The sequence below is a fragment of the Aquila chrysaetos genome, chromosome 12, assembly GCF_900496995.4.
Source record: "Aquila chrysaetos chrysaetos chromosome 12, bAquChr1.4, whole genome shotgun sequence".
In the NCBI taxonomy this organism is placed as follows: Eukaryota; Metazoa; Chordata; class Aves; order Accipitriformes; family Accipitridae; genus Aquila; species Aquila chrysaetos.
Window position 1 is genome coordinate 31,071,643 of NC_044015.1, and position 26,911 is coordinate 31,098,553.

The window sequence follows — 26,911 nt, forward strand, 5'->3', positions numbered from 1 at the left end:
GATGATAAATTTTGATCTAACAACTGTGACCAAATGATCAGACCCACTGCCACCTCTCTGGGATGGACAGCCATAACAGTGCATGTGCTTGCAGAGCGAGTCTCCTCCTGCTGCTTCTCTCTCTCTGCTGAAAAGAGCACACATCCACTACTCAGAGAAAGACCCAAAGCAAAGGAAATCCCAGCCTGATCCCCAAAGAACAAGAAGGGCTCTGGAGCCTCCTGCGACGTTCCTATTGGAACTCCCAGAAGTTCGTTACTCTGGCTGTGGGCTCAGACAAGCAGCCCCTTTGTTTGCACAAGTGGAAGGTGTACCGACGCCTGCTCGATGCGAGCGGCGGAGCAGGGAGAGGGCAGAGCCAGTCTGCCAGGTTGCAGGAGCAGCAGTGGTGGTGACGTGCAGGGACAAGAAGATGGAGGTGGCAGTGAGTGCTGCGAGCTGCTCCGTTGCTGTCTGGAGGTGCAGATTCACGAGAGAACAGCTGGAATTTTCTGCTTGCGATGCTGAGGTTTAGCTTCAGGACTTGGGGCAGGAGGTTTGTGAATGTGAACAATCCCACGTACAGGAATAGGAAATGAGGCAGTAATGGCTCGGTGTGCACGGGAAGAAGGTCAAAGCAGTCAGAAGGGACAGTGAGCATCTTGCCAGTGCAGCCAAAGTGCATCCAGCATCCGTGGGCAGGAAAAGGCTTCTTTGCAGGAGTAGCAGGAATAAACCACCAGCATTGCAGCTGCCTCATGTAATCATCCTCCAGGCACAGGTCCTGCTCACAGTCCTCTGCTTCAACTGTCAAAATGAGCACTCTGACAGCACAACCCTGTCTGTGGGGACGCAGGTGGCCAGACCGTTGCCTCTTTCTTATCATCCTGATGCAGCTCAGGACACTGCATCAGCTGAAAGATTTCCAGGACAACTTGCCTGCAAGCTTGGTTACACAGAGCACCTTGGCATACCCAGTGAGGGGTGGCAAAAGAGAACTTCCCCTTACAACAGCCATAATGTGGTCCTGGCCCCAAAGCAAACCTGAGCCTGCCAAGACCTGGCTTTTCACAAGACCCTGTAGCCAGCTCACAGAGCCCTCTCGCCTGCCAAGTCCTGCTGGCAGTGTGTGCTACCCGGGCTGTGCTATCCAGGGTGCTATTTAGGGTGTATACACCCTAAAACCTGCTGGAGTTTAGGGTGTATTTTGTTGCCTTTCCCCTGTTGGGGCAATGGGAGTGAGGTGCCTGCCTCTCTCTGGCATTTTTGAGAATTCTGCTCTGGCTCTTCTCCCCACTGCTGCTGCTGGTGCTGGAATGCAGCTTCCTTCGCCTGATTAGCTCTGTCTGTCAGTGGGGTGAGTCCCTCTCCTGTAATCAGTAACTGGAGCTGGTGTTGAAGACATGCCTCATCCCCCCTGCCTGCGTTGCTGTCGGGTGTGGGGGGAGCAGCACCACACCGAGCGCCCTGCTAGTGCTCTTTGGGAGGGACGAAAGCCCATCCTCACCAGGGAATCCTTTTCCTCTGTGGTCTTACATTCAGCCACAAAACATTTGAGAGTACTGCCCTGGACACCACTAAGATTCATGGATCAAGTGGGAGGCTGAATTCCCTTACATGTGACTTTCTGCTTGGAGAGAGAAGTTTGTTGCAGTGCCCAGGTTATAGAGCAGCCTGGATGCTGAACAGCCAGAGGTTTATAGGTCTTGCCAGCAGCCCTGCAGTCAGTGCTGGAGCCAGACCTAGCCGTAATGTGACAGATTGCAATTGTATCACCCAAAGTTTTATTATCCACCTCCTGTACTTAAATTCCTGCTCCACTTGCACCTTTCACGAAGCAGATTTCCTCTTGCCATCATATGAGGCACTTGAATGTGGCCTGAGGTGACGTTTTAGGTGGTTTGGGTTTGCCTGGAAGTGGCTGCTTCCCCAGTTACCAAGGGACGCAAGCAGGTTGCCCTGGGTGAAACCGGTTGGCTTCTCATACTGTTTGATGAGGCTGAAAGACGTGAAGGAGTGATCAGATTGTGCTATGACGTATCAGGCACATCAGGCTCCCTGGTGCTCCAGAAGGGCTTTGAACAACAAGCCCAGCCAGATGTAAGTAAATGCATTGAGACCTGGTGTTCCCAGCGTGGCCTCTGTGCCAGCAGACAGCTGCTCGCTGCCTGTTGGCAGGAGCACACGTGCACACTTGGCTGCCTCTGCCGGTGCCGTGCGTTCCTCGCAAGGGGCTGTGTTGTCAGAAGAGGCACTGCTGCGTGGTGGGGGCCAAGCCCGGGACCCCCAGCTGACATGCCACATGTGGGACTGTTTCCAGCACGTTGGGGGATCCTGGCTTTCTGGCTCCAAGTGACAGGCACACACAGCCCTGTTCTCCCAGCTCCCTCTGCTCTGCACCACCATCGCTTCCACAGCTGCTTTCTGAAATTCCTGCTTTTTTCCTTTTATGAGCCAGCTTTCTTCCCAGTGCCAGTTTTCAGTTTCTGCTTTTATGCTAGCAGAAGCCAAGCACTGAGTTGTTTCTGCGCAACGTCTTTTCAGTTTAGAGATGGGGTCTTCCGCATTTTCAGAGTCCCAAAGAGCACCAGCACAGTTTACCACATGTGGCCCTGTTGTTCCCAGTGCTGGTGCACCCTTTGCAGCATTCAGGTAACAGTGTCAGTGGAAGCAGAGGAACTCAAAGACTTCTTTTGAACACAGGTTACAAGATAAGACCTGCCTGAACTTTCCTTAGCAGCTTTAACTGTCGTCATTCCTGTGCACTGAGGGGATGGAAGTGGCTTGTAAACGCATAGTAGCAGCAAGAGAGGTATTTCCAAATGTGCTGGAGATCTAGAGAGGGACCTCCAGTCCCTTGGACCTCTTGGCAGCAGGCTGCACACCATGACCAGGGCTGTCAGTGCCACACAGCAGTCATGGCTGAGAGCTGCTCGTCCTGGACAGGATAGGACAGGACAAGCAACAGACGGGAGAGCCACATGCACATTGTGTGTGATGGATACAACCAGTGCTTTGCAGGCAGGTGCCCACGGTTTTGCAGTGGGTAAACTGGGTTTAGATACCTATGACAGAGTGCCCTCAGAGGGCTCGTTGGGCTGGCGCTTTGTTGGTTTGAGGCCATTTCAGGGAGGCTCCTGTAGACTGATTTTATCATGGTCCAGATCTTATTTAGAGCTCAGGTTACCTGCTGGCCAGAGCACTGTGCTGGAGAACTGGATTCATTTACTGGGATTCTTGTCCTGTTGGGAGATTTTGGGGAAAGTTGCTTTTCCCTGCTGTGCCTTGGTCTCCCCAGGGAGACAAACCACTTACTACTTTCATTAATGCATGCCCACATTAAGTGCAAGGGGGTGATGGCAGATGCTGTGATCACAGCTAAAGCCTGCTGCAGGGAACACATCTGGGTGGGCTGACACCAGCTATAGCAATCACTCACTGCCCTGAAATGCCTGGCTGGGAGATGTGACCATTTCATCCTTTGCATTGCGTTAGTGTAACCTTTAGCATGTGATTTCCTCTTGATAGGGCTAGCAGAAGGCAAGAGCCGGCCTTGATGGGGCTGGTCTTGGGGCTTTTCAGCTGCATGCACCCCCATGCATTCCCCAGAGACCTCCCTTGGCAGGAAGCTGTGTACAAACATGTCCTGCCACCATGTTCTCTGCCAGCTCTGTTCCCCACCATACATCACCATTAATTCTGCGCTCTTGGACTCTTGTGTGCGGTGGCTTGGGAGGGCACTGTAGGCAGCTACATCTGCCCAAGGTACCTGGGTTGCCCCGATCTCACCGTGCCAAAAAAACTTCACGCAGCCCACGGCAAGACCTCCTACCTCAGGTACATGGGTCTGACCCTGCTGGCTGCATCGGCTGTAGATAAGAGAAGGCCCTTGGTCTGCAAGGGCTCTTCTGGTCTGCAGCGGGGTCTGTCTCCTTGGCAGAAGCCACTGCCCTGCCCCAGCTGGAGTCTCCCGCAACGTGGGGGACGGGAGCATGCTTGGCCAGGATAGCTGCTGACCTCCTGTCTCTCCCATTTCCTTCCAGTCCTGGACGCACAACATCCAGCGGGAGAAGGAGTTCCTGCGGAAGCTGGTGAAAGCCCGAGTCATCACTGACCTAACTAGTGGGATTTGAGTGGCTGCAGCCACTGCCTCCAAGGGAGGAGACGAAGACGCACGCTGCAGCTCTGGGAGCAGGCACTGGCAGCCCCCCGCAAGAATCCCACCTCACTGAAGACACACAGAGATGCCCAGGTGCTCTGGGAAGACCCTCTCGCATTGCCAGTTTGCACGAGGGTTGCATCTGCTGCCTCCAGGCCTAGAGCTGACAGGAGGTGGGCAAGGGGCTGAGTGGGCAGTTCTTGAACTCTGCATTGCAGACGGATCTTCTGTGTCCTGAATTAAACAGGAAAGACTTAGGAGAGAGAAGAAAGGTTTGTGAATAAAACGATTTGTGCCAAATGGGAGGTGATGCTGCCCCGAGGCAGCAATGCCTGAATGTACAAAGTATTATTTTTTAAAAGAAACTCTGCTGGAATCATACTAGAAATACCAAGTGCAAGGCAAAGTCTGCTTGTGCACAGCCCTGCGAAAAGCCCGGCCTCTCCATGCTCCATCTGCGTTGTCACCGGCCTCAGACCTTTCCCCAGGAAAACAAATCCGTCCAAAACTTCGGTGTCGTTGGTGCTGCTATAATTCGAAGGGAGAATAATGGCTTTCCCTCGTTCTCCACGTGGAGCTTCTGGATGGAGATGAGCACGGGTTTGTTTTTCTGCACTTTTCCTTGCTTCCTGCGTAGAGGCGACAGCAGCAGCCACTTACTTGGCTGCCTTTTCCATAGCCATTTGCCCTGCTCTGCCTCTGCCCTGACCCCAAGGTGGAGCAGGGAGCGAATGGCTTTCTCTGCCTGCAGCAGACCCTCCCCACCTTCCTGCCTGTCACGGCACTGAGGAGCCTGCCTCGTTGTGCTCAAGGCTTTCAGGCCTCTCGGTTTGTGCCTGCTGTGCAGGGCCCCCGTGGAGTCCGTGCAGATTGGTGTCACCGTTTCTGGACAGCATCTCGCTTTATTTTTGTGTGGGAGATGTGTAATTTATTCTTTGGAAGGAGGTCAGATCTTGCGCGGAGATCTGAAGCTTTACAGTTTGAGAGCAGGCCGCCGAAGATGTTTATGTTCAAGACTCGATCATGTTCCCTATTTAAGCGACGTGTGACCTCAGTGATGATGGAGCCTGCTGGCACAGATGGGTGCCTGCTGGGAACCCTCACTCTCTGCTCGGCCCCTGCTCACTTCATTTCCAAGCTCCTCCTGTGCTGCTCTAGCACTGCTGCTCCTCCTGCTCTCAGGAGTGCGTCCCTTCCTTTGCCGTCTTGGTCCCGAGATGCAGTATTTGCACATTTGATTTGTATACGTATTTCAGAGGAGCTGGAATAAACTGAGCAACGTAGCCGAGTGTGAGGACAGCAGGGTGGTCTCATTCACCTGGAGAGCGTGGGCAGAAGGGGGATTGCCAGGGGAATGGTTACAGGTGGAAATCGGCTCCCACACTCTCCTAGCATGGAGCGTGCTGGACTGCACCCATGGGCACTGTCCTGAGCCAAGTCCCTGTGTGCTGAGGCACCGGCGTGCAGCCAGCCAGTGCTGGGGTCAGCGGAGGGGGATGCCGGAGAGATGCTGGCTGGGCTCATGGTCCTGGCGCTGCATCTGACGTAGCCCAAGGATTGCAGTCTGCCTTGCTCTGACCTCAAGGGAGAACGTGGCCCGCACATGGCCCTAACATGGACAAGGGATGCTTAGAGCAGGGCTCGCACGGTTCCCCGGGGCCGCCTCTGCTCCTGCTGACTTGCAGGGGGCTGTGGCTCTGGTGCTGAGACCCCAGAGGGGACGTGCAGGAGGGGCAGGCAGTGACTCAGGTGTGAGGCAGAGGAGCAAACTGTATGGAATGGTTTGAGACCAGGCAGCAGGCAGAGGCAGCTCTCAGGACATGGTGCTGGGTGCTGCCCACAGACCAGCGTGGGATGTGACCCTCAGGAGCCTCTCCTGTGTGGTGTGCACATAGCCAAGGAGCTTGCTCAGGGGCAAGTCCTGTCCAGCTTCTGGTCATGGCTACTGCTTGCCTGCCCCTTCCAGGCTGCAGAAGACAGATGCTGGGAGGCTCTCCCTTTCCTCCCTCCCATGTCCCTTCTGCTGTCCCTCTGGCCTCCCAGCCAGGTGTTCCCTGCTCCCCCCGGTACATGCCTCCCCCCCAGGGTGCTCTGTGAAGTTTCCACCTTGGGGAGCTGAGGTTTCCAGCAGGTTTTTGAGCATATGCTGTGGCAGATACTCCTTTGAATATTCTCCCCCAATTTGTTTTTCCTGCTCAAGGAGCCCAAGGGACTGGATTTCCATGGCTCTTGCCAGGCGGCACTCCCTTTGCAGTTCCTGTGTGTCAGTGTGGACCTGGGACCGTCGTCCGTAGAGTCCCTGCCACGATGGCAGTGGGGGTGCCTGGGCTGGACCTGGCCAAGATTGTGGCTGGGGAAGGGTGGGCATCTGCCCTCCACCTTGGTGCTTGAACTGGGTTTTTAACCAGCTGCTGTGGGAGCCCCGGGACAGTGATGGGGTGATGAGCTGCATCCATACGCTACAGTGAGCTGAGATGCCAGAGAGCAGGTGGCTGAAGCCAGGAGGAGGAGGAGGGGGGTGAAGAGCCTTCAGTGTCCATGCTGGGCTCCTCTCCACCCCCCGGGTGAAGCACCGCAACAGAGGCTTGTGATGGCATTAATTTGATTTAGTCTGCTTTATTGAACACTACAAAGCTACAGGGCACCTTTATCTTCCAGTTCACTGGCTCCAGGTCCAAGGAGAGAGCATGGCCGCTGCTCTGCTTTCCCTCATGTCCCAGCTCCCCACCACGGCCAGAGACAGGTCCTGATGGGAAGCTGTCCCTGCAGTCCAGGGAGGTGACTCCAAGCCCTTCCCTCCACCTTGGTGGGGGTCTCCAGGCAAAAGTGCCCAGGCTGAATAGATGAGCACATGGCCCAGTGTGACTGTGGTGGGTCAGGACCACCTGCAAGTAGAAGGAAAGAGAGGATGGGGGGTTATTTGGGGTCCAAAGGCTCCCCTCTAACTCACTGTCCCATTTGACAGCGGTGGGGCAAGCACACCCACGGAGCAGCCCTATGGCCGGGCAATGGGGGTGTGCACCCCAGCCCTGGGAGCAGCGCGCAGCGCTGTGTTTCGTTCCTGGATGCCGTTCCTTTGGCTGCCTCCCCGTGTGCACCTGCAGCCACCTCCCGCCCTCCGAAACGCTGCAGTCCTGCCAGCTCAGAGCGGTGCGCGCAGGTCAGAGCAGGGTCAGTGGGACGGATGTGAGTCTTGGCCTCTCCCTCGCAGTGACTCACCTTTTCAGCTCGGAAGGGAGAGCCCAGGGGAATTCTCCACAGCCTAAATATAGAGCGGGGTTGCCTGGCGCCTCTGACGCGCTGCGGTGCAGAAAGGCCACTCGGGTGGCAGGGAACCCGCTTAGAGAGAGGCCGGGGGAGTGTGGGGAGGTCGGGGAGCCAGCTACCGCAGCGGGGTTTTGCTCCAGCTGGTGCAGAGAGCAGGTCTGGGGAGCTGCAGGCCAGCCAGCACATGCTGCTCCGGGGGGACAGCGGCTGCCAGAGAGCTGCTGCTGCGCTGACCACACCATGAGCAGAGGCTGCTCATGCGTTTGTGGTGTACAGCCCTCCCCAGGGCCCACCACCCTGGCGTCGGGCTCCCTGCACCAGCTCACCCTGTTAGGGCTGGCCGTGCTGTGGCCTCAAGCTCACGCGTGCCAAACGGAGGCACCGTGGCCAGGGAGCATGAGCCAGCCGTGGGATCCTCTGTGGCCCAGCATCCCTCAGCCCAGCATCTCTGGGCTTCCAGCATCTGCCTTTCCTGGGAGGGAGCAGCAGGGAGGCCCTGCCGTGCTGCTTTACCCCTCAGCGTGGGCGCTTCTGGGAGAGGGGGAAGGTGTCAGGACAGGGCTGTCCGTCTGTCTGTAGCAAACAGGGGCAGGCAGGCTGGGTACAGGCAGCAGCAGGGATGGGCAAGGGCTTCCAGACTGCCTGGCCGCCACGCTGAGCTCTACCGGCACCAGCACAGCACGTGCCATCAGTCCAAGCGCGTATCACATGCAGTATTACGAGATGCGTCCTTCGGTGCGGGTGACCCGGCCACTACCCAGCCCCTCCGGGCACTGGCTCTTTGCACAGCCTGCACAGGGACTCGCTCCAAAGGCCAGTGCACTCGCCGGTACTGTACCAAGCTGAGATGCAAGAACTCAATGAGTTTTTAAAATTAGTTTTAGTTTCTCCGATTTTTTTTAATTTCCCCTGTAGGCAGGGAGGGCAAGAGTCTTGCAGGCTCCTCCAAGCCAGCTTATGTCACATCAATTCAGTCATATCACAGAAGCAATAAAGCTATCAAACAAGCTTGGCTGGCCTCTTTCTTCTGCTGCCTTTGGCCTTTCTTAGGGGAGGCAGAGGGATTCCCCTGCTCGGGCTGTCCCCGGCCTGGTTTCACTGCTGATTCCTCCGGCACAGTAACCCAGAGGCAGCTGCCGGGAGCTGCAGCTGGCCGATGCCACTGGCCTGGTGCTGGGGACAGGAGAGGGCTGTGCTCCTCCTTGCAGGTGACCTGAGGGGTGGGAGAGGGGCTCGCGGGTTGGGCGAATGTCATGTCAGAGGGCAGAGGGGTGGGGGCTTGTCCTGCCCGGGATGGGCTGCCTGCCACTCTGCCCAGTCTCAGGGACTCCTTGCCAGCAGGGTGGCTTTCCGCCGAGGGTCACGGCAGCAATTGGGCTGGGTGCGGCCCCAACAAAGGCAGGTGTCCGGCCAAGTGACTTTCTCGCCGCAGCGTCCAGGAAGGAAGCGTTTTAGGAAGCCGGGGGCTGAGGCTGTTACTGGCTCCGACACCTGCCAGGTCCCAGCAGGAGAAGCGTAACTCCTACGGCAAACCCCGGCGATGCCGCGGGGCTTCCGGAGCCACAGGACGAGTCGGGGACAGTCCCATCACCCGGGGGAATGGGGTGGCCGCTTCCAGGTGGGCGACCAGTCTGCCAGACCCGCCAGCTCCTAAAGGCAAGGGGTGGCTTCCTGCCAGCACCGATGGGACACTGCAGAGGCAACCGCGCAGCCCTCCCCGGTGTGTGGCTGCAAGTTCCAGATCCCTCCCAGAGAGGAAATGCTGGAGCTCCTCAAACCCTCCTTCCTGCCCTCCTCTCTTCCCAGCCGTTAAAGAGCAGGCTCACCGCTGCCATCGGGCTGGGCCAGCCCCAGGGGTGGCCCGTGCCCCGTCCTGGCCTTGGGAGGGCTCTGGAGGGGGAGAGTGCACAGCCTGGGACTGGGGCACATGGGGACGGCCCGTGGGACGTTCAGGTCAGCAGAGACAAGGACACTTGTTCTGGAGCAGGTGTCCCCAAAGGAGCCGTGTCACTGCTGAGATGGGGACGGTGCAACTGGTTGGTCTGTCTGCATCACAGCTGTCTCCCACGTGTGTTTTGTCACCGAGCCACAGCCTCACACAGGCATAGCAGCAGCCACGGCGTGCTCAGTCCTACCATCTGAGTGGACCGCATCACCTCCATCCCGCCTCACGCAAGGGTGGCACCTTCAGGGACAGATGTCACAGCGGGCCCTGGCCCCGCAAGGCTCATTCCAGACCAGACAAGGGACACGGGGACATCCCAGCCCTGGGGGTGCAGGAGCACAGGCTGATGCAGGTGCTGCCAGTGCCAGCTGCTGCCAGTGGCAGCCAGGGAGCAGGTCACCCATCTGTCTGGAGCCCCGTGGGGCTGGGGACCCTGCCCTGCACCCCAGCACCCTGTGGGGCCCGGCCCATGCTCAGCACTCCCCAGGGCAGAGCCAATACTTGTGGGAACCCAAGGGGAGAGACCAGTGCTCGGATTCAGGCACAGCACTGGGCTGTGCCACCTCCTGCCACTGTGATCTCGGGTAGACAGGGAGGAGGTGCCGCTGGCAGGACATCAGCAGGGCTGACAGCAGCAGCAGGGTCACATCTCCCAGGGGCAGGGGCAGAGCGGGGAGCCAGGGCCCCCAGGTGTCTGGGGCAGCGGCCACGAAGGGAGCACACCTGGAAGAGACACCAGGCTTCGCGCGGCTTTGCACAGCCACCCCATTCACAGGACCGGGGACACCGTGGGCCCACCTGTATGGGGTCCCCTGGATATCCCCCTGTGCCATGCCCCACACAGCCCCCTGCCCACCACCAGCACACCCACAGCAGCTCCCGGCTGCGCCCTGGGGACGTGAGGACCAGCCCAGCCCACGGGGAAGGTGGGAGGGAATGGGGTAACCCCTGGGGTGAGCCAGCACTTGGGGCTGCCTCCAAGCTCCGAGGGCCGTCCGTGGGGGAGGCAGCCCTCCCCTCCTGCTCCGTCGGCAGCCCCTCCCGGGCAGCTCCCCCTGCATGAGGAGGCCTGTGGCCAGTCCCAGCCCCCCGGCGACAGCCAGGCAACCTGGAGCAGGACATGCCACTTGCACGGAAACTTTCCAAGCAGGCAGCCCTGTTAGCCTGCAGCCCGGCAAAGCAGAGGATGCTGTTCCTGTCCCCCGTCCCCTGCCCCGGCTGATTCCCTGCTCCAGGGGTGCTCCTGGGCCTCCAAACCTCTGCTGGGCCAAGGCACCCGGGGCATCACCTCTGCCAGCTCCATCGCGGATGGCCCCATGGCACCCCACGGCACAGCCCACCCTCCCACGCGGTCCCGCTAGCAGGTGTGAAGCCACCCACGGCCGCAGGCCTGGCCAGGCCGCCTGCGCCGGGGGTGCTGGGAGCAGCGGGGGGACCACGCGGTGCCACGCCAGAGCCGGGGCAGCAGCTCCGGGCCGCGTGCCACCTCCACCGTCCCCGCCAGGGACGGCTTAGCCGGCGCCGCCCGTGTCAGCACATTCCCTGGCAGGTGATGCCGCAGGAGGGACGCGGGAGTTGTCATCCCCGCGCCGGATAATCCGACGAGATGAGACAAGACGAGGCGGCCGGCTCCGCCGGCGGCTCGCACGCGCCGGCCGGCCCTCCCCGCCGCAGGACCGTGGGGTCCGGCCTGCCGTGCGGCGGGGAAGTAGTTAACGCCACGCGGGGCGGGGGACGGACCCGGGTGCCGGGGCAGACCCCACGGGCGACCCGGGGCCGGCGTGCAGCCGCGGCGCAGCCGGCGATCGAGCCGCTGGCCCGGCTCCAGCCGAGGAGTTATATAAGCCCGGGGAGGTTGCGCCGAGGCGGTTGAGCGCTGCCGGGGCAGATGACACGGCAGGCGGCATCCCGGGGCGCGCCGCCCGCCCGAACGCCTCCGGACCCCGCCGCGGGCAGGGCCCGGGGGGCCGGCGGGCCATGAGGGCCGGCCCCGGGGGGGCTCGCCCGGCCAGGGCTGCGCCCCGGCGGCCGGCTCCGGCCGGGGGAGCACGTGTGAAGCGGGGCCGAGCGGAGGCGGCCCCGGGATTTGGCACGTTTGCAAGGAGCACTTGAGAGCCCCGGGATGGACGTGGAGGGCCCTGGGCGGTGACGTAAGGACTCGCACGGGCTCGGCTCGGCTCGCCAGCCGGCCCCCATGTCCCCGGGGCCTGCGACGGCCCCGGCGGAGGGAGGCAGGGAGACGGCGGAGGTAAGGAGCCCGGCGGCGGGCGGCCCCGCCGGGGTGGACCCGGCCGCGGGGCGCCCGTGGGCCGTGGCCGCGGGGCGCGGGCGGGCTGGGAGGCAGGGCGGGGAGGCCGGACTCCTCCTCCGGCGAGGCCGGACGTGAACGCCAGGCGCACCGGTGGCCCGCGGTGGCCCGCGGTGCGTGGGACGCCGGCCGGCCCCGCCGCGGCCCAGGCGCTGCCCGCACGGCCCCCGCTCTGCCCCCCCCCCCCCCCGCCCCAAACCCAGCTCCGCCGGGTCCCCACGGGCCCGGGCGGCCCGCTCCGTGCGAGGGGACCCCCGGGGGGGTCTGCCCGCCCGACGCCGGGCGTGGGGTGCCCGCGGGGCTCTGCTCCCGGGACGCTCCGGGGAGGGCTGAACTCGTCCCCGGGGGTGTCCGTGGGTCCGTCCTGCCGGCGCTGTGACCCGGCCGTCGAGGCAGGGAGCCCCGCTCGGGGGACGTCCGTCCGTCCGTCCGTCCGGGCTGCGCGTCCGTCCGCCTGCCCGGCGATGCCGAGAGGTGTCCGCAGGCCCGGGGGTCGGCCGGCGGGCGGGTGGTGGTGGCGGGGGTCGGGTGCCGCCGGGGGAGCCGGTGCCGCTGCCGGCGGGGTGCGAGTCTCCGCGGGAGCTCGGCGGCGGTGCGCGCCCCGGCGCGGAGCCGGTGCTGATGCGGGTCGGGCCGCGGGTCCTGCTGCTGACGGGATCCCGGTGCCGCCGCGGTCCCGGGGCGGTCCCGGCGCCCGTGCGGGTCGGAGTCCCGGTGCCGCCGCGGTGCGGGTCGGGGCGCCGGTCGGGATCCTGGTGCCGGCGCGGATCGGGGTCCCGGTGCCGGTGCCGGTGCCCGCCCCACCGGTCAGGTGACGGCGGCTGGAATTTGACACCGGCGGCGGCGGCGGCGGGAGCGGGATGGAGCCGCCGCTGCCCCGCACTGCGCGCCCGCCCGCCGCCACCGGCACCGCACCCCGAGGCCCACCGCGACCGGGACACGCACCCCGAGGCGCAGCGGGAGCGGCACCAGGAGCGGCACCGGGAGCGGCACCGGGAGCAGCGGCGGGAGCCGGTGCCGGTGCCGGTGCCGGTGCCGGTGGGGCAGCGCCGGCCCCCGCCCGCGCCCCGCCCCGGCGCGGCGGCGGCGGGCGGCGGGGGGCGGCGGGGAGCGGAGGCGATGCGGGGGAGGCGGCGGCCCGGGGGATGGTCCCCGCCGCGGGCACGGTGAGTGCGGGCCGGGGCGGCGGGCGGCAGCGTCCGCCCCAGCCTGCCGGCGGCTCCGGGCCTCGGCAGCGGCTCGTACCGGGGCTGCCGGGGGGGGGGGGGGGGGGGGGGGGGGGGCTTCGCCGCCCGTCCCCGGCAATACCCGCGGGGCGCCGAGGGGGCTCGGGCCGCCCCCCGGCAGGTCCCCGCCGGGCGGCTCCCGGGGTGCCGAGCTCGGCCCGGCGGCGGGCAGAGCTCGGGGCTGCGGCGGGGACCGGGTTCCCTGCGCGGGCGGGGAGAGGCGGGACCCCGCCGCGGGTGCCCGGGGGGCACGGGGACGGTCTCACCCGCCTCTTCCCCGGGCTCCCGCCCCGGCCCTTTGGGCACGTCGGGCAGGTCTGTGTCCCGGCTGCCCGGGCGGTGGGCGGGGGAGAGCCCCGGGGTGGGGGGTGCCGGGGCCGGCACCGCCCGGTGTCCCCCGGCTCTGCTTTCCCCGGGCTGGGGCCGAGTTTGGTCTCGCCCGTGTGCCCCACGTGTCCGACTCCGGCCTCCCCCGGCTTTGCGGGGCGGGTGTCAGCTCCGCGTCACACGTGGGGTTGATTTCTGACATCCCCCCCCCCCCCCGTCACTGCTTCTGCCAGGGGCAGCGCGGTGGGATGCCGGGCCTCCGCCGGCTCCGCCGGTGCCCGCAGGTGCCCGTGGGGTTCTCCGGGCATCCCCCCGCGCTGCCGGGCAGGACCGGCGGCTGCAGGGCCGGCACGGCGAGCGGTGGCGAGCGAGGCCCCAGCAGAGCCCCCTTCCAAAAGCGGCCACTCCATGAGCCGAGACCCTCACCCCGGGGCTGGGGCACCCGCTGGCCACGCGTGGATGCGCTTCACGAGTGGCTCCCGCCTCCCCCAGCGCCCTGTGCGCAGCGGGACTCGCCGGGGCTCTGCGCGAGTGGGTGTGGGGTGACCCGCACAGGGATTACCCCAGCACGCTGCTGCTCAGCCCCCGGGCAGGGGACACATGTGGCGGGGGGCGGTTCCCATGGATGGGCCTGATCCTGACCCTGGAAAGGGCTCCTGTGCCTCTTAATGGCCCAGCTGGGCTCTTGCAGCCGTGGCAGGGGCAGACCCCAGCCACACCCCACACCCCCCGTGCGGGAGCTGGGGGTCTGCCGTTGGGGGTGCAGGTCTGGCACCCCCGTGGGGTGCCCAGGAGCTCGACTCAGCCTTGCCCACGCTGGGGGAAAGCAGAGGCCGAGCGGGGCTGCGGGGCCAGCGTGGGCTGCGGTCCTGCGCGCTCGGGGAGCTGCCCCCGGGGACGGGGCTCCGTGTCTGCGGAGACACTGGCGGGGCACGTCCGTAGCCCCGGCTCCGGGGCTCCCGGGGGCGAAGGGAGGCTGCCCTCGCCCGGCGCCCCGCCGACAGCGCTCCCGCCGCAGAGCCTGGGGCCGTGCTGCCGCCGGACGGGAGAAGCCTGAACTGCACCGGCTGCTCCGTCCCGTCCCGTCCCGTCCCGTCCTATCCCGTCCCGTCCCGTCCCGTCCCGTCCCGTTCCGCCGGGGTGCTGGGGCCGAGGGGCCGCGGCGGGGCGGCCGGCCGCGGGAGCGGGGAGCGGGGGGGGGGCCCGTCCACTCCCAGCGGGGCGCGGGGACCCTCTCCTGGCCCCTCCGAGGGTGCCGGCCTGGGAAAACCATGACCTGGCGGCAGCGGCTGGCACGGGGCCACAGGCTGCCACGGGAGCGACGTGCTGCGTGGGCTGTGCTTGGCCAGGCTGCGGCGGCTGGCGGGGCCGGGGGGCCCGGTGCCAGCCCTGCCTGCACCGGGGACGCATCCTGCCTGGTGCACGGCCCCCGGAGGAGGCACACGGGCCTGACAGTGCCCATCGCAGCTCCTTGCCACGGCGCGGCCAGCGCAGGGTGGCATCTGATGCGGCAATGGGGACTTTGGGGACCATTCCCAGAGATGCTGGGGGGACTGGGGGAACTGATTTTGTCTCCTTGTCCCAGCAGTGCCCAGCCGTGTCCCTTCATTTTTTGGCCAGGAGCGCTCTCCTTAGTGTGTCCCATCCCAGCTTTGCTACAGAAGCACCTGGGACATGCCGGGGCAAAGCCATGGAGGGGACGGGGGAACTCCCCGCTGCAGACTGCCACCGAGCTCCGAGGGGACAGTCCTGTCCCGGGAGACAGGGAATGCAGCGGACGGGCCAAGGAGGGTTCAAGCCCCCTTGGGAGCCACCTCTGGGGGATCCTGGCTTGGGACACTGGGGCACAGGGGCCTCCCTGCACCCCGGGGGAGCTGGGGAAGGAGGTGCAACATATGGCTGCAGACTGGGAGTTGCCCCTGCACCTCCCGGGGGACATCCCTCCCCTGAGACCGTGCTCGCAGCTCCACTGGGACCATGCGTGGCAGGGACCAAATTCCCCTGTGTGTGTCGGGGCAGCGGATGCTGGGCAGGGGTGTTGGGGTGAATGACTACAGCGAGCCCGGCGTGGTGCCCCATGCCCCACCATGGCCCCACGGGACTTGCCTGCCCCTCACAGCCCCACTCGCCCGGGCTGCTCTGGGGCTGCACGTCCCAGCTCGGCGCAGGCAGCGGGCTGGGGAGCCAGCGCAGGGCCAGGGGGTGGCTGCACCCGAGGACCCTGCGCTAATGGATTTGGAGTTTCCAAGGTCAGGCTCCCACCGCGAGCAAGAAAAACATTCCCAGGGAAGGGCCATGGGAAAAGGGCCCCCCCCCGCAGCGCTCCCAGCCCCAGCCGCTGCCTCACGGCCCAGCTTGGCATCCGGGGCCGCTCGCATGAGGCGGTGGCTGCATCCCCCTGAGGAGAGGTGCTGGGCAAAGGCTGGGCTGCCCCGGCCGCCAAATCTCTTGGAAGGGGTGCGCGGGGTGGCGAGGGTGCCTGGCTGTGCGGGGAGGGGATGGGGGAGGGGGTCATGCATGGGGTACAGGAGGTGTTGCGGGGTGCTGGGGGAGAGGATGGCATGCTTGGCAGGGGCAGGGGAGAGGTGTGCCAGCTCCCAGCCGGCCAGCTCGATGTCTACCCCATCCCCTCTGCATGGATGCTGACCCCCACCTCTGCACTTGCAGCCAGCATGGAGCAGCGAGCAGGGCCACCAGAGCTGAGACCTGCAGGACCCACCACGCACCCGCAGCCCAAGGTGAGCCCAGGCCTGGCTGGCCGCGATGGCTGGGACCACACGTCCCCGTCCCCAGCTCATGGAGCCTCGTCCCTGGTGTGGGGACCCTGGTCAGGGCTCACCCCACTGTGCTGTGCTTTGTCGCAGGAGGGGACGCTGTGGGGGCTCCTCGCCATCCTCTCGCTGCTGGCCGGGCTGGCCGCGGGCAACCTGCGAATGCCGCACTGCAACGAGACGCTGGACACGGCCCCCACGCCACGGGGCATGGCCACCGCCAGCCCGGCTGTGGAGGATGGCGTGGAGGTACCGCTCGCCGCTGCCCGGAGCCAGCTGTACGGTGCGTGTTGGGGCAGGACCCCCAGCCTGGGCACGGTAGCCCCGAGCGTGGGGCATGGGTGGGTTGGGAGCTGCTGTGGTGAGCCCCAGCCTGTGCGGGGCTGCCTCTGCACATCAGGGCCTGGCTGGGGGGGACCGAACACATGGGGCCCCCTGCTTCATGCCAGGGATGGTGGCAGAGCCCTGGGGATGAGAAGGTGCTTGGCCGGGTGCCCACCCACCCCACTGCCCCACGGGCACCCAGCCAGCGCCATGGTGGGTGGTCAGGAGGGGTCTGCAGGTCACAGCGGGAGGACAGGCAGGCTCGGCAGGCCCCAGGAGGGCGGCGGGTGCGGGATGGGGTCTGACAGTGCCGTCCCCTCTGCGTGCAGGGGACAACGCGACGACGGGTGGCCCTGGCGCCGCGGAACTGGCGGAGGACCTGCTGCTGCGTGCCGAGCGCTCACCGCCGGGTGCCGGCAAAGGCAAGAAAGCGATGCAGAAATCCCCATGGGGGACCCGTGGGCGCAACTGCCACATCCGCAACCTGATGGTGAAGGTGCGCGACCTGGGCCTGGGCTTCAACTCGGACGAGATCGTGCTCTTCAAGTACTGCAGCGGGTCCTGCCACCGGGCGCGCAGCAACTACGACCTGACGCTGGGCAGCCTGCTGCGGCAGCAGCTCATCGCCCCGGGGCCACGGGAGCGGGTCCTCAGCCACCCCTGCTGCCGGCCCACCCGCTACGAGGCCGTCTCCTTCATGGACGTGCAGAACACGTGGCAGACGGTGGAGAAGCTCTCGGCAGCCGAGTGCAGCTGCATCGGCTGAGGAGGGGGCCGCCGGCTCGGCCCCAGCTTGACGCACGCCAGCGGACCCCAGCTTGCCACACGCAGTGGCACCGGCGCTCAGAGGAAGGGTCTGGCAGAGGCTGGTGCCCCCGGTTTTACATAGCCACAAGGGACGGAGGCGAGATGGAGCTGTGAACGGCGGGGGTTGGGTGGCTGAGCCCCCTCCCGCTCAGTGCCAAGCAGCTAGTGCCGACAGCTACATGGGGTCCTGTCCAGGTGCACCCCAGCTCAGCCCTGGAAGAGGAGCTGGAGGGGGTATGGAGCATCCCCACTGCTTGCAGGGGTCTGCCAGCCTGGTGTCCACCCGCAGCGCCTGGCTCACCTGTGCCCTGCCTGGACTGGTGCTCCCGCACCCCTGGTTTAAGGGAGCCGGGGCCAAGTGTCGCCCAAGCTTCAGAGGGAGAGAGAAAGGGGGAAAAACCTCCCTGTCCCCTCGGGCACCCTGGGCTGGCAGTGGCCAGAGCTGCCCTGCAGGGAGGGGGTGTCCCCAAGGACGGGGGTGCAGCGGGGCCAAATCGCACCAGCGTGGGGTGGGGGCCCCGCACCCGGGCTGACGGCAGCCCCCAGTGCTCTGCAGGACGGCAGGGCACGGACACCCGCCGGGACCCCTGCCCAGCTCCCAGGGGGGTGGCAGGGTCCCCCTGCTGCCCCCGCGGTGCTGCGGCACTAAACTATTTATTACTCTAAATTATTTATTTATTGTTCTTGAGCGGCAGCTCCTATTTATGACTTTGGGCCCCCGGGGGCCGGGTGTAATTTAACCCCAGCGCTGCTCTGAAGCCCTGGGCAGCGCCCCGGCGCCCCGTGCCCCCAGCCCCCTTTTTCTATTATTTGTAAAATTTGAGGGATAAACTCTATTTTTGTACAGTCGCCTTTTCCTGTAGCAATAAAGCGATGGGCTGCGTGTCCACCCCCCGCCTGTGCCCGTGATGGGGGGGGGGGCGAGGGGTGCCCGGCGTGTTTGCCACCCGTGGGCTGGCAGCGGGAGGGTGGGAAGCGGGTCTCCTGCCGGCACCGCCCGCACCACGCGTGGGGAGCGGGGGCGGCAGCGCTCGGTGCCGGTGCCCGGTAGGGGACGCGCGTGGGCCGGGACTACCGTTCCCGGCGTGCGGCGCGGCGCTGCGGCAGGTCCCGGGTTGCCCGGCCGCGCCTGCGGGACAGCGGGGCCAGGCGGTGCCGGAGCGGAGCGGAGCGGATCGGGGCGGCGGTGCCGCTCGGGGCGTCCTTCGGGCGCCTCCCGGCCCCACCGCCGCTGTCCGTCGCGCCGAGCCGAGCCGAGCCGAGGAGAGCCGAGCCGACCCGAGGGGAGCCGAGCCGCCCCGGCGCCGCCGCCCTCGTCGGGGCGGGGAGGCGGGTCCCGCCGCGATGCGGCTGCCCGTGCGCCGCCGCTGTCGCTCGCCCGCCGCCGCCGCCGCCGCCTCCTAAGCGCCGCCGCAGCCATGGAGCGGAGGGCGGAGGCGCCGCCGCCGCCGCAGGGCCTCGACTTCACCGTGGAGAACGTGGAGAAGGTGAGCGAGCCGCCCCGAGTCCCGTGTCCCCGTCCCCCCCCCCCAGCCCACCCGCGGCGTTGGCCGGGCGGGGGGAACGCGGCTGCGGGATGCTGATGCTGCCGCGGGGGTGCGGGGGCTGCGGCTCGGGGGGGGGGGCACCTGCTCGGCGGTGTCGGGCCCGGGGAGGGCGGCGGGGCGGCGTCCCCGCTGTCCTGCCCGCCCTGCCCGCAGCGGGGGCGGCGGGGACCCCTCTGCGCGCCCGGGGGGGTCCGGTGTGCGGCGCGGGAGGTGGAGCCGCCGGCTCCTGTGCGCCGGGGCAGCCCGGGGAGGGAAAATGATGTGGCAGAAATGGGAGCAGAAGGGAGGAGTTGTGTCCCCGACGGGCGTCCTCTGGGTCGCCGTGCTGCAGCGCCGGGCAGGGAGAGCCTGCGGGTCTAGTCCTGGCTGCTGGACGAGCGGCGTCTATGCGAAGCCCGACATTATCAGTGTCTCCATCAGGCAGGGAAGGGACTCTTGCCAGGTGCTGGGAACTGTTGGGAGTTACGGTTGGGAAAAGCCTTCAGAGGGCGGATGGCCCGGCGGTGCCTGTCTAAACCTGGGATCCAGCTCCCCTGCTCCTGCCGATGCTCGAGGTCCTCCTAAGCAGCTGCAGGGCAAGAGGAGCGAGGTCGTGATTGCCGAAACCTGGGATCCGGGGAACGGCCGTGGCAAACCGAGGCCTGCCGGCATCATGCTACTGCTGGGAAGAGCCCCGAGCAGCCCCCGCCATGACCTGGGGTTCATCACAGAGACCAAGCAGGGCACCTCAGCCAGTGCCGGGGAAGGCAGCCGAGCAAAAACCTTCCCTTGGGCCGTCTTGGAGGTGATGGGGGCAGGGCGGCGGAGGATGCATCCCTGAAGGGCAAACAGCAAGAGAGCGCTGCTCCCTTCCACTCACCCTGTAGCCAGACATCTGCTCGGAGACCGACAGCCTGTCGATCCATAGCTCGGTCCCCAGACAGCTAGTGGGAATCCCAGTGTCCTCATTTTTCCTCGATAAGAATAGACAGAGTTCCTTGCCAAAGCGATGCCCACGGGCATGCTGGTGGGTACATGGCTCGTGTTTCGCACCCGTCCCTCCCCAGCGGCTTGCCAGGCCTCGCGGGAGGTGTCGGGTCAGGGACGTCAGGTTTGTAACTGGGCGCCAGTTGCCTTTGTGGCCGCAGGTGAGATGCAGCCCACCTCCGCCAGGGAGATGGAGACAGCACAGCCGGGGGGGATTAAGTGATGTCTGGAAAATGCTACATTAATGCAACCTTCTGTAGCTTAATCTGCATATATCCAGGGCTGCTGGATGGTTTTGCCTCCGACTTCCTTTCTCTTCGGCAGACACAAACCGCTCCTTTGTTTGCACCAACAATGAAGCGCACACTTGCCCGGGAAGGGTGGGCAGTGCCAGGGCGGGGGGTGCCCGACGCTGGCTGGGCGAGGTCGGGCTGTGCCGAGAGACAGCTCGCCCTCGCCGTGCTGCTCTGGATTTTAGTCTCCTGCCGCCTGGGAGGAGGCAAAGATGCCTTCTAGGATGCTTTGGCTCCCCTCCCCCAGCCTGCCCGGCTTCTCCCGGTCTCCGCAGGCTTTGCCATCTCGGTGGTGTCCTCTGAAGGTGTGGCTGTGGACCGCAGTGGGGCTCTGAGCTGCTGGCTGGGGACAGCAGCACGGTCCCTGCCTAGGGGAAAAAATGTGGGGTGGGATCAGAAAAAACTCAGAGGTTCAGCAGCTTGGAGCCCTCCTGTGTCTGTCTTTTCGAGGGAGGGCTGTGGGGTGTTTCTGGTACAACATGAAGGAAAGGTGGGCTTTGCTGGGGGCTGGGCCGGTGGGAGGCAGGTGGGTAGAGCTGCTTTGTCAGAGGTGATGCTGGCAGATAAATGATGATTCTACTGGCCCGGGCTCTTCTGCCTGCCAGGTTTTGTGCATGGCTCTATTAATAACACTGAATACTGATCGAAGCTGCGGTTTGACTGCACTCTGGGTCAGTTAGTGATAAGTGCTGGGGTTAGGAACAGCATAAGGAGCTGGTTATCTCTTAAGTCAGAGGGTCAAAGCCTCTCCAGGTCACCTGCAGTGGAAGTCATCACATGTGGCAGTTGTAGCCAGGGAAGTCTCTGGTGAGACCATGCCCATCACGCTCTTCTGATGGTTTTCGTGGAGAGGATTCGCATCCTTGGAAGACCCTTCTGTACCCACACTGTTGTTTATTATGCAGTAGGCTGGGCAAATGCCCTCACGGGTTTGCAGGGCTCTGGGTGCCCGTGTAGCTGAAGAGGATCATTGCTGTGTTTATCCAGCATGACCTGTGCCAGAGAGAGCCAGTTAGATCCCTCCAGTTGTGACCAGCGGTTGCAGGGAGGCGGGAGGGTGCGGATGCTGTAGGCTGGGCCCACGCTGCCCTTTGCCAGCCGGCAGGTCTGAAAGCCCACGGGCAGCAGGCAGGCAGCTGCCTCTGTTCCTGAGGAAGTGTCAGGTTCAGGTGCTGCACTTCAGGGGCCAAGTGAAATTTGCTCCCTGTGGTTTTTTGCCCCATTTTTCCATAGGGAGCTCTCTCGTGACACAGGGAAGGAGCTGGGTCACACTGGGGCTGAGCCATTGTGGTACGGTTACTGTGTCAGTGTCCCCCGGTCCCAGCTGAGGGCTGCTCGGCTGCTTTTTGTTTTCTTCTGAGCCTGACCTAGATGCTGCTCTGGCTTTGGCACAGCTAGAGCAGGCTGGCGTGGCCACGCTGTGTGGACCTGCTGGGCGGCCGGCAGCTCTGGGCTGGCTCTGCTTCCCCTGCACCTGCTGCTGAGCACGGCTCTGCTGCTCCAGTTGGAGGGCATGGAGGGAAGGGAAGGCTGGGCAAGCCGAGAGCTTCAGGCTGTGAGGACGCTCGGCCTCCCCGTGCCTAAACGGCGCAGTCTGGTTCATGACCTGCATGCACTTTTGCGTGCCCATGGGCTGTCACCGGCGTGACTGACAGCCTGGTGATGGGGCGATGCTGCCCTGGGGAGGTGACGCTCCTGCTGCAGTATGAACCCTGCTCCGGTGAAGATGGATTGCAGACGTTCGGTCCCTGCTGGCCGTGTCTGCCTCGGAGGAGCAGTGCACAAGCAGAACTTGTGCCTTGCATTTTTGGTCTCCTCCAGGTCAGGGGTGGCAGCACCTGACACTGCGGTGTTAGACAGAAGAGGAACATGAGACCCTCTTTATCCATTTTCGGTGCAGCTGAATCTGCTCTAGCAGTATCCCCCTTTTTGAAATAAGAAGGCAGTGCCATTTCTCCGTGAACTTCCCGAGTGCCTGCTCTCACCCTCTTTTTTTGTCTGATTCCTTCCAGGTCTTTCCTCCCTTGGCCTGCCTCTCATCCTCTGGGGTGTTTGTAATATTCACTGACGTCTTTTCCCTAGCACATTGGCGGTCTGGCATCTCTGGGCCTTCCAGATTGCCGTGTGCCTCTCTGGAGATGCTTGATGAATGCTCAGAGTCTCTCTGGCAGGATGGGTAGGCGGGGTGTCATGGAGCTGACATCCGGAGCCTACTGTGATGGGAGAGGGGTGGCTTTGATCACCACTCCTCGGAGATGCTGAGCCTCGGGGATGTGGCAGCTGCCAGGGCTGCCTTCCACCCGGGAGGATGGGGAGGAGAAACCCAAGTGCATCTGCTTTCTTCAGAAAAACGTTATTGCCTGTCTTCAGAAACCTGATCAAGAGAATTATGGATACATCGGGGTGGGGGGAATGGCATCCCTTGTCTGGTGCACCGCTGGCAGCGGCTTGGCCACTTCTTCCTCAGAGGCAGCCCATGTACGTGAGATGTGGCAGCCGTGCTGGGGGTGGTAAGTTAGGGGCCTTGGAAGGGGAGATTCTTGCAAAATTGAGGGAAGTGAGGAGTCACCTTGTTTAGTGTTTAAGCAGATCTTCACTGCCGAAGCAGATTCCACCCGCAGCCAACCTTGGCTGAACACCTTGCTCCTTCCTGTGGCGTGGTGGTGATGGGATGAGAGGGCAACACCTCGTGTTTGCCAGGGCTCGGCTGTGCCCTACGAGGGCCATCACTGGAGCCTCATCTCAGCTCCAACATCTTATAGAGCGGGAATGGGGGGGGTTGCTGCCTGGGCGCCAGTGGGGATTCCTCTCTCAAAATGCTTGTGAACTCGTTCACTGAAGTGATGGGTAGAAACACGAGATGGTGAGCAGGCGTTTGGGTCACTCTTGCAACTCATCCCGGGCTCTGCCCTCCCAGGGTCCCTCTCTGGTCCTGCTCACCCTTTGCTTGCGCAGGCCCCTGGCCACCACTGCTGAGAGCGCACTCGTCCCTGCTGGGGACCGCGCCGTTCTCTGCAAAGGGCTGCTGGCAGTGAAGCAGTGGGAAGGATGCTGAGGCTGCCGCTCTGCGTCTGGGCTGCAGCCCCTTCCGGACAGCCGGGGACTTGGTGTGGCCAAGCTGGGCTCAAAGAGGGGCTGCGAAGTGGCAGCACCTCTCATTAGGACAGGGGGAAAAAAAAAAAACATTCTTTGGGAGCACTGGCAAAGTGTGGGTGCCTTGAGCAGGAGCAGCACGCCTGGCAGCACACACACAGCTTTATTTTGCATCCATTTGCTATCCTCGGCGTTTCGGCAGGCTGCCGCCTTCCCGGGGTTGCTGGCTGCTCAGCCTGCCCTGCTGTGGCAGGGGGAGGACGGCTGCTGCGGGGTGGGGGGAGGCAGGGGTGACGTTCCCTTTGCTCGGCAGAGCCGTGGTAATGGCTGTGCTGTGGCAGGCCTGGAGCGCTGGCGGTGTGAGTGCGTTCAGCTAGAAAGGACAGCGAGAGACTGCAGCGGGAGACATCCCAGGGGGTCTTGCTGGAAGAAGGCTGGTGGCTGCCGAGGGGCTGTGGCCGCCACTGCCCCCGGCGTGCCACGGCTGTGGGCACGGAGCAAGGAGTAGAACAGGAATATGTTTTGCAGCTTGCTGTTTCCCCCGCCGGGATGCAGACCTCAGGGGTGTACCCACTGTCACCTCTGTTTGCTCAAGCAGACTGGCCCTTGGAGGGGACCCGTCTCCCCATGGAGCCCCCAAGAATGGTAGGCAGCACGGTCCGGCTCTGTGGGGCCAGAGCCACGTGTCCAGGGCTCCTCTTGTCAACCCGCAAACGGCATGGACGCAATGCCTCTCTGCTGGGGACCCTATGTCAATGTATTTATGTGGCGCAGTCAGGGAGACAGCCTGCTGGCTGTGGGCTCCCTGCAGAAGCTCTGAGAGGTGAGGGCTGGGAGATTCCGGGCTCGTAGCAGCTCTTTCCCTCATGATACGGGAGTGCGACCTCAGATCAGGTGACTTTGCTTGGCAGTAACTCTCCTTGGACTGGTCCCCCTCCACCTCCCAAAGCGACCAGTGCGGGACCTCTGACCTGTGCCTTTTGGGAAAGCTCCCCTGCCCCAAGGCAGCTTACTTCTGGCTCTCTTGGGGGGCTGATGCCGCTCCAGTGACTAGAGCCTGAGGCTTTGGTCCCAGCTTTTTAGAGCAGGGAAGAGCCATCATAACAAGCTCGAATTATTTTCAACCAAGCAGAGCTGATGTTGGAGAAAGCTCTTTCCCTGGCCAAAGGGCATAGCTGACAGCCGGGCTGTTTACCAGCTCTCACGTTACAGGTCTAATTGCAGAGGAGGCAGGTCCGGTGTCAGTCACCCGTTCAAATCAGAATGCACAAAGCCTCCCTGTTAGATGTCACTGCCCAATTTCTTGCCTTCTACTTCTCTCTCCTGGCACTAATGAGTTCCCCTCGTCATCTCCAGTGCTTCCTGATGGGCCTGAGGGTGCTGGCCAGCGTGGTGATGTCAAAGTCCAATAGCAGCTGGTGCTGGCACCTGCCTCTGCGATGAGGACGGCGCCTTTCCTTGCTGGGGAGGAGCGTACTGGGTGTTCAGGTACCCTTCTGCAGGGCACAGTGCCTTGCAGCCTCCTGTCCGACGCTCTTGGCAGAGGATGGTACTCGGCCGATGTGTGTGGTAGTCTAGGGAGCGAGCCTAGCCTTCTCCCAGGCGTTTCATCGGCTGCTTTGAGCTGGACTAGGATGGTCCCAGTATTGATGCCCATCCTTGAAGGTCCTCTGCAGAGCTCTCCCGTGCCTTGTAGAGCACCAGATGGGGCGCATTGCCGGCAGCCCCAGGGCACGTGCTGCCTTGCCTCTCTACCTGGCATTCTGTATGCAGGCAGGAACAGCCGTGCTCTGGCCAGGAGCCACCACGGCTGGTCCCCTCCCAGGCAGGGCGCTTGGGGAAGGGGAGTGAGAAAGCCAGTAGCCATGTTTTTCCAGAATATGCTTCTGACTTCCAGCAGCTTGCAGCATGATGCTTCAGCATCAGCTTTGTTTCCATCCTCTGAAGAAGTTTGTGTAGTTGGTAGACTTTGTCATCTCAGCACTCACCCTGTCTCCCTGAGGTGCTGAGCCGTGGAGGCTCCAGCACATGTCCCTGGGGCCCTCATCTGGAAACCTCCCCAGAGGCTCCCTGTGGGAGGAGCGGGGCTCTGGAGTGGTGTTGCTGGGCGATGGACACCTCTCCGGAGAGCTCGCTGGTGACAGCGGGCACTGTGTGCAGGGTGGAGCGTGAGGGGTGCAGGCGAGGTGCTGGGGTGGTGGTGGTGGTGGGAAAGTCATTTGCGTGGCTGGAAAGCTGACCCTGCCTGGGGAGGGGTCTCGCAACCCAGTTGCTCACTGTTCCTCTGATGCAGTGGTAGTGACGCCTCCCCAGCGTGAGTGTCGAGGGGAGCGTCTACGATAGTGCTCCCTCTTTGCCGTTGTTACGATGCAGCAGCTGGTTTTTTTTGGCATAGATGGTGCCAGAGCCTCTGCTGCCGGGGCTGCTTGCGGGACGCTCGCACCTCGGCCTCACGCTGGCTGCTCGCTCGCTCCTCTCCCTTCAGTTGGGTGATCTCATGAACGCACCTGGGTCTCCTTGTTTGGAGGCGTTGGCAGGATCAGGCCTTAGCCAGCAGTGCCGGCAGCCCCAGCCAGGCGGGAGGACGATCCCGCAGCTGCTTCCCAGCAGGCAGGCTGTGTACGCCAGCCTCCGCTCTGCTGCCCTGCCACGTTCCCCGTCACCTGCGGTGCTGTGTAAGGCTCGCCCCGCGCGCGCATCGCTCCGGGGGCTCGCTTCGGTGTGCCCGGAGCGTGCGTGGTGCCACGCTTTGCCCGCGCAGCTCCCCACCGTGGGACCGTGAAGCCTCAGCCCTGAAGCCAGCGGAGGTGAGCAGCGGGGGTGCTTGTGGATTGGAAATCCAGCGCTGGAGGCCGGGTCCATCCTCCACACATGGTGAGGTCCGTGCTTTGCAAACCTTGTACTGGGTTGGAGGTTAGGGCTACTGGGGCATGTGTACACGTTGTGCCTCGTAATATGTGATGCGTAGGGATTTTTTTCTCACCCGCAATTTTCTAGGTGTTAGCAGGAAGGTTATTCAAAATAGAAGAAATCAATTAATTAGGAAACGCGTGGGGGTGTAAAAAGAGAGGCTGGGAGTAGGTGGGGAGGGGTCCCGGGCTGGGGAGCAGGTGGAGGGGACCGCTGCCGGCCTTTGCACCTTGTGACGGTGGCCAGCGAGTGGGGAAGGGAAAGAGTGGGCTGTCACTGACTCTGGGAATCTCAAGTGAGATTTCTTTTGGAAAGAAAATAAGCAGCAAGCTCTGACGAGAGCAAGTAAGAGACTGAGCTGGTAATGGAGGAGATAGTTGGGAGCTCCAGCTCAAGCCCTGCTGCAGGATGACTCAGTCCTTAGCAAAAGAGCAGGGGTAGGAGCCAGGTTCCTACCCCCAGGAGTGGTTGAGCTTTTAGCACATCTGCAGCTACTGCTTGATAGTGAAGTAAATTGTTGCTTTGATGGGAGGGGATGACAGCACTTACCTCTGCCCCAGCAGCTGAGTGATGCTTCAGGCAAAAGACTGAGATAACTGGGAAGAGAGCAAGGTTTCAGCTAGCTGCTGATAACTCATGGGCTCCCCTTGGCCACTCTGTTGGGACAGATTTCTCTCTCCCTGTGTCCTGCTTGTCTAGGGTTAAGCTTTTCTGTGTCAGGATACATCTTTTAGTGGGACAGACGCCTGTCCCTCTGCAGCCTGTGTTGGCTGGCTCTGTCTCCTACGACGTACTTCATAACCTCTTTCTTCCAAAGAGGTTATCCTCATTTTTCCCCGCCACAAAGTCTTGAATGTTTCAGATGACGGCCTGGGCAATGTCGTCTCTGTAAGGTTCCTACCATTTTGTCCTGCTCTTTGGTCTTGTGCTGGGAAGCAGCAGGAGGCACAAGCACTTGCTTGGGAAGCTTGTTTCTGTGCCCCAGGCTG

At 63.6% G+C, this 26,911-nt stretch overlaps 3 protein-coding genes across 11 annotated transcripts in view; all 3 read left to right on the forward strand.

Moving 5' to 3' along the window:
• Nucleotides 1-8,413, forward strand: part of ST3GAL3 (ST3 beta-galactoside alpha-2,3-sialyltransferase 3) — a 198,013-nt gene extending 189,600 nt beyond the window's left edge. For all 5 annotated transcript variants that reach the window (XM_041127515.1, XM_041127516.1, XM_041127517.1 and 2 more), the window contains one exon: nt 4,023-8,413. In XM_041127515.1, the coding sequence (XP_040983449.1) occupies nt 4,023-4,112 (90 nt within the window). In that variant the 3' untranslated portion in view covers nt 4,113-8,413. The remainder of the gene's footprint in view (nt 1-4,022) is intronic.
• Nucleotides 8,414-11,483: 3,070 nt separating this feature from the next.
• ARTN (artemin) lies at nt 11,484-17,995 on the forward strand. 3 transcript variants are annotated; one of them, XM_030034175.1, is made up of 4 exons: nt 11,484-11,598; nt 15,879-15,949; nt 16,076-16,265; nt 16,636-17,995. In XM_030034175.1, exons 2-4 carry the CDS (start codon nt 15,884-15,886, stop codon nt 17,070-17,072), a joined length of 693 nt encoding a protein of 230 aa, XP_029890035.1. In that variant the 5' UTR covers nt 11,484-11,598; nt 15,879-15,883; the 3' UTR covers nt 17,073-17,995. The 3 variants fall into 3 exon arrangements, with proteins under 3 accessions (XP_029890035.1, XP_040984066.1, XP_029890034.1); XM_041128132.1 differs by lacking the exon at nt 11,484-11,598 and adding an exon at nt 12,783-12,824; XM_030034174.1 differs by lacking the exon at nt 11,484-11,598 and having other exon boundaries at nt 15,750-15,949.
• A 231-nt stretch (nt 17,996-18,226) lies between these two features.
• The window catches only part of IPO13 (importin 13), a 32,751-nt gene continuing 24,066 nt past the window's right edge, over nt 18,227-26,911 (forward strand). Inside the window, exon 1 of one of the 3 annotated variants that reach the window (XM_030033727.2) lies at nt 18,227-18,600. In XM_030033727.2, the coding sequence (XP_029889587.1) occupies nt 18,532-18,600 (69 nt within the window). In that variant the 5' untranslated portion in view covers nt 18,227-18,531. Of the gene's footprint in view, nt 18,601-25,872; nt 25,892-26,911 lie in introns of those variants that run through there. The other 2 variants (XM_030033728.2, XM_030033729.2) reach the window with 2 other exon arrangements.